General features: G+C 42.9%; 1 protein-coding gene across 1 annotated transcript in view; it reads left to right on the top strand.

Moving 5' to 3' along the window:
* The first annotated feature begins 508 nt into the window (after positions 1–508).
* The window catches only part of LOC111814550 (cytochrome c oxidase subunit 7B, mitochondrial), a 10,173-nt gene continuing 4,382 nt past the window's right edge, over positions 509–6,299 (top strand). The window contains exons 1-2 of the mRNA XM_023708374.1: positions 509–540; positions 3,729–3,864. Of these exons, the coding sequence (XP_023564142.1) occupies positions 538–540; positions 3,729–3,864 (139 nt within the window). The 5' untranslated portion in view covers positions 509–537. The remainder of the gene's footprint in view (positions 541–3,728; positions 3,865–6,299) is intronic.

Genomic DNA, 6,299 nt, shown 5'->3' with positions numbered 1-6,299 from the left:
AGTGGAATAAGCACTTGCCTGGCAAGCACAAGGGCCTGAGTTCAATCCCCGGTTCCACCCCCCCCCAAAAAAAAGAGGCCAGTCTTTGTTACATGCTGAGACCTTGTGAGGAAAAAAAAAAGAAATGGCAAAATATAACCAATTGGTGAGCCCAGGTGTAGGTATACAAAGCTAGGTGTGGTGGCACACCCCTGCAATCCTGTTAGGTTTTGTAGTGGTAGTGGCAGTGGCAGTGGCAGTGGCAGCGTAGCAGAGAAGAAGAAATAAAAGGGGAGGGGAAGCCTTTATTAACCCAGAGAGAACTGAAGGCAGGGACACAGGAAGACCTTCTGATCTGAAACGGGGAGGATAAGACTTGCTAGGGGTGGAGTTTGAGGGGCAGGTCTAGTGACACACAAGGAGCTGATTGGAGGCTCTTGTGTGTGTGGGAAAGGTAAGAGGAAGTTGTATCCAGGGCTGGAGTGGGGAAGAAGGAGGAAGTGGTCGTTGGGAAGATAAGCTGCTGTGTTGGTAATTCAGCCATGTTGGATCTGGGCCATGGTAATTTAGCAGTTTGTACTTGGGCCAGAAGCATTCAAATTGCAGCACTTGGGAGGGTGAGGGAGGAGGATTGGCTCGTTTCAGGCCAGCCTAGGTTGCATAAGGAGTACAAACCAAGCCTGGACTACATAGCAAGACTTTATCACAAAAAATACTAAAACACTGACCATGCAAGAGTTTTGTTTGTTTTTTGAGACAGGCTCCTGCTGTGTAGTTCCGTCTGGCCTTGAACTCACAGATACTCCTGTCTCAGCTTCCTGAGAGAATGGTGGGAGTACAGGTACACACCATCACACTCAGCTCATACAAAAGTTCTTGCCTTCCTACCCCTAATATTTAATTGTGAAACTATCCCAAAATGCAGAGAAATTGAAAGAATTATACTGTGAGTACCCACCAAGATTTTACAGTCAGCAGGTCAATGAGTTTTTTTATCACATATGTATCTTAATGCATTTTTTTATTTGTTTGGTTTTTTGAGGGGTCTTACTATGCAGTTCAGGCTGGACTTGGGCTCACTTTGTAGCCCAGGCTGGTCTTGAACTCCCAGTAATCCTTGTGCCTCAGTCTCCCAAGTGCTGGAATTACAGGCATGTGCCACCACGCCTGGCCCTAATGTAGTTTTAAGATTTTAAAATTTTTTATTTTATTTCATTTGTGCTAAGGATTGATCCCAAGGCCTCAATTATGCTGTGTGGATTGTGCCACTGTTATGTTTCCCCCACCCAGTGTTTTTTAATATTTTTACACCTTTTCTCTAAATTTGGGAATTATTTCAAAATTATATTAGGTGTGGTGGTTCACATCTGTATTCCCAGCACTTGGGAGTGACATAGGGGAATGAAATTCCCATTCTGAAAAATACTTGGGATGAGTGTGTGTTCTCTAAAACCGAAGAATGAATTTTAAGAACAGCAGAGATTAAGAGCAGAATATATTTACTGGGGGATGAGCACCTGCCTGGCAAGCGCAAGGTTCTGAGCTCAATCTCCCAGTATCACATACAAAAAAATAAAGTTCAAGAGGCTAGGATTTGGTGGCTCCCTGCGTTCTAGTTCATTTTTCTTTGTTCTTCCAATGTTTTTTTTTTTTTTTCCGAACTGGAGTTTGAACTCAGACCCTTGCGCTTGCCAGGGAAGCGCTTAACCTACTGAGCCATCTTCCCCGCCCCATTTGTTTGATTTTTTTTGAGACAACTTCGCACATTGTAGTTCAGGTTGACCTCCAACTCGAGGCAATTCTCCTGCAGGCAGCAGAGTTCGATACAAATATTATAGCAGCCAGGGCGAGGCCCTCAGAAGGAGCCAGTAGAGAAGACAAAAGACTTTGCAACTGTGGGAGGGACAAGCGCGCCCCTTCTGCCGTGGGCTAGACCTCAAGACAAAATGTTGCAGGCAACTGAGTTAGATAGAAATATTATAGGCAGACAGACAAGGCCAGGCCCTTGAAGGAGACAGCACAGAAAACGGGATGCCTTACAACTGTGGGAGGGGCGGATGCTCCTGCTGTGAGCCAGACCGAAAGACCTAAAGGCCAAACAAATGCTAAAAGAGTAGCGCCCCGGATTGATATTCTAAATAGGTATTGGTCACCTGAAAAGACCCAAGTGAGTCACTAGCTCAACCCCCAACGGGAAGAGACCCTGTCCCATATTCCAACCCCCAACAGGAAAAAACCCTGTATTCATGCCCGCTTACTCTGTGACTCACTTCCCCATTTGGTCCTGGGCGTAATCAATCTTACCTGAGCAATGGTGCTTGTAATCCCATTGGTTGACTATACTTTTGTCCCACCCCACATCCACCTAAGCAAGTTCCCATTCTCTCCACCTTTGACCCACATGGTTTTACACTATAAAAGTCCCTGGAAGAGACAGCTTCCGGGGGACATCCCGCTTGGGACCCCCTCCTGTCCTCTTGGAGAGTTTTCTTTCCCTCAATAAATATATTCTGCTCATAACTTCCGTTTGTTCCTAAAATTCATTCTTCAGTTTTAAAGAACATGAACTCGTGCAGGTCAGGTCGGGAGATCATTTTTTCCCTATGTCATTTGGAGGTTCCCTATATCGTTTAGAGGTCACCCACCCGAGATCAGCTTTTCTCCCTGTATCAAAAAGATTAAACAAATTAGCCACATACCTCCCTAGGGATGGACGGCAGGGACAGATTATTTAAATAGGTATCAACCTTTTAAAAAGCAAGGAAGAGCCACTAGTCCAACCCCTACAGGAAAGGCCCCCGTTTTTTTTTTTTTTTGTCCACTTGCTATTTGATCCTGATTTAATTAACTATAGTTTTGCTCCACCTCATGCCTGTCTTGTTTTTTTTTTTTTTTGGTGGAACCGGGGATTAGAACTCAGGCCCTTGCGCTTGCCAGGGAAGCACTTATTCCACTGAGCTATCTCCCAGCCCATCATGCCCATCTTGCAAGGTCCCATGTTTCCCACCTTAGTCATTTTTTTGGACCGGGGTTCGAGTGCTTGCCAGGCAGGCGCTTATGCCTCTGAGCTATCACCCCGGAAACTGTTTCCCACCTTAGACCTGCCTCACCTGGTGGCTTTGCGCTATAAAACCACTAGAAAAAGCAACCCATTCGAGTTCCCTTCTGTCCTCTCAGACGGTAACTTTTTTCCCCCAATGAATGTCTTTTTTTTTTTTTTTCTGTACCTGGGATCAAACGCAGGACCTTGAGCTCAGAACCTTGCGCTTGCCAGGCAGGCGCTTATGCTGCTGAGCTATATCTCCGGACCTGCATCTTGAACTTTTAATGCCATTTTGAAACTGAAGTCTTAGGTGACTAGGGGAAGGAATCTATGCCTGCTTACTTCTCAGTAGAGCCCTAAACTTTGCTTCAAGGAGTTTGCGCATTTTTATATTTATTTATTTGTCTTTTTGAGACAGAGTCTTGCTATGCAGTTCAGGCGGGCCTTGAGCACACTTCGTAGCCCAGGCTGGTTTCGAACTCAGCGATCCTCCTGCCTCGGATTCCCGAGTGCTGGAATTACAAGCATGGCCACCACGCAGTTTTGCTCATTCTTTGTTAACCACCATCTACCTCACTTATACAGGTGCAAACTACATCTCCCAAAAAGCCTTTGTTTTTCCTCCGGGTAAAGAGGATTAGGATTTCTATAGGTTTAACAAATCTCGCGAGATTGCATCAAATCTCATTGGGTTCTCTATGGGAAGCCATTTTGTTTTTCAGGGCTCTTTGCAAGGGTATCTGGAAGTAATTTGCACCCAGCCGGCAGCTGCAGTAACTACGGTTTCAACTTCAACTCCACGATGTTTCCCTTGGCCAAAAACGCATTAGGTCGTTTTCCAGGTGAGCAAAAATTATGGTCAAGTCATTTCCAGCAGCCTTATATTCATTTCCCCTGTTGTCTCTCTTGCCCTTTAGTTCCCAATGCTATCCTCATTCTAAATGCTTGGTCTACCTTGTTCTCTTCGTTGGGAAAATTTCCTTAGCAGTGGCTTTCTCTCTCAGTGTTTTTGTTTTGTTTTCCAGCTCTCTTTCTGTTATCACAGTCATTGCCTAGCACTGCATTTTAATTTTTAAGTAACCTGTTATCTGAACGATTTTTGGGATGGACCTCAGGGACGTTTTAAAAGATACAAGTTTTAGTTTGGGGTACATTTACTCATGACCCCACCTAGAAGAGTCTCTCTCCAATCCCTCTAGCCATTGTAGGAAAGTAAATTTAGTTTTTTACTCGGTTTCCTTGCATGGCTATAACCTAAGTGGTAGCCTTGCAGCTTTGAAGTTATTTGTGGGTTGTTAATGCAAAATTAGTTGGCCTGCGAGCAATCGTGGTTATTTAAAAAAGTCTTATTTGAAAGTTAGGCAGGTGCAGGGAAGTTTAGTTCTGTATTAGGTATTGACAGAAAAAATTAAGTTCCTTGCTTGATTTGTGCTGAAGGTGACCTTGAATGAGGCAAGTGAAGGTGATTTTAGGAAATTACCATTAGTTTTTTTAGCTGTACTGTTACTTTCACTTACGTTATTACTAGATTGTGTTCTAGACAACCAACTTATGTTTTTGCTTTTTGAAATTAAAAAACCTCCTGGCTTTTTTAATGCTAAAAGCCATATTTCGGATTTAATCTTTGTGAACCTTTTTTTCTCCTTGTAAAGTAAAGGATTAGTAAGTAATATCTCGGCTGGGTTCATGATGCATGCCTCTTATCCCAGCGCACTCAGGAGCCAGGAGCCTGAGGCAGGAGAATCGCCAGGAGTTTGAGGCCAGCCTGGGCTAATAATGCACTCAATCCCAGCCTAAACTATGCAGCAACATCCCATCTCTAAATATCATCATCACCATCATTATAATATCTCATAGGGTTGGTGAAGATTGTATGATATTACCAATGTGTGATTATCATTTTTTTTTAAATAGAGGAGAGGTCTAAGGAAATCCACTTGGGTAATAATGAGTTTTCAAGCCAGAATTTCTTGGTAATCTCAACTTCTTTGCCCTTTAAGCAAATAGAGTTTTGTACCTTAGGGAAAGATTTTTTTTTGCTTTATTTTATTCCATTGTGGAACTTAGATGCATTCTTGTTTTTTCTCCTCCCTTTCCGCCTTCCTTCCTGCCCTTCCACCTTCCTTTTTTTCTTTCTTTTCTTTTTTTTTTAAACAGTGTCTTAATATGTACTTTAGGCTCATTTTTAACTAGTTCTTTTTTTTTTTTTGGCGGGCCAGGGATTGAACTCAGACCCTTGCACTTACCAGGGAAGTGCTTATTCTACTGAGCCATCTCCCTGGCCCACAGTTCCGTTCAATCTCCAGTCCTGGAGGTTGAGCCCAGGCCCTTCAAACTCAGCTACATCCCCAGCCCTGTGTATATTTTTATTTTTGAGAAGGATTTCACTAAAATGCCCTTTCTGGGTTCAAATTTAACAATCCTCGTAGTTAGAAGGGATTTAGGAGATTATCTAATTATCACTCAGTGTAAATGTCCCAGTATCCATGTATCTTTTTTAAAAAAATTATTAGTATGGTTGTAATACATGGACATGGTTACATTCTTTGCGAAGAGTTGTTATATGCATGTAACACATCTTGATTCTTTTTACACCACCCTACACTTCCCCCAGGTGGTCTTAAATCTGTTTATTTTATTTTATTTTTATTTATTTTTTTTTTCTGTTTTTTTTTTGAGGAAGAGTTTCACAATGCAACTGAGGTTCACCTTGAACTCACTTTGTAGCCCAGGCTGACTTAAAACTGGCAATCTTGCTGCAGCAGCAGCTTGAGCGCTGGGATTACAGACCTGAACTACCACACCTGGCCTATCCTGGAATTGTAAAGATTTTATGTACTCTTTTTTTGTAGCATGGTACCTTATTTATTAGTAACTTTTTTAGTAATTATTTTTTAGTAAAGTTATAACTACCCTAGTTTGGTGGGGGGAGTTGGTTGAGATTTTTTTTTTTTTTGCGCGGAACTGGGGCTTGAACTCAGGCCCTTGTGCTTGCCAGGGAAGTGCATATTCCACTGAGCCATCTCCCTGGCCCTGGTTGGTTGAGATTTTAACGTCATAAAGTTTGTTGCTTTAATTTGAAATTCATTTTGAGTTTATGAGCCCTTTTTTTCCTCTTCAGTACAGGGGCTTGAGCCCTCACACATGCTAGGAGAGCCCTATACTACTGAGTATATCCCTAGCCATGGCTTTGTTTTTTGCGGAACCAGGGATTGAACTCAGACCCTTGTGCTTGCCAGGGAAGCACTTATTCCACTGAGCTATCTCCCTAGCCCCC

This window comes from Octodon degus, unplaced genomic scaffold (genome assembly GCF_000260255.1).
Source record: "Octodon degus isolate 3935 unplaced genomic scaffold, OctDeg1.0 scaffold00353, whole genome shotgun sequence".
NCBI lineage: Eukaryota > Metazoa > Chordata > Mammalia > Rodentia > Octodontidae > Octodon > Octodon degus.
The sequence above is the reverse complement of the archived record's forward strand: the minus strand, read 5'-3'. Positions and strand labels throughout refer to the sequence as shown.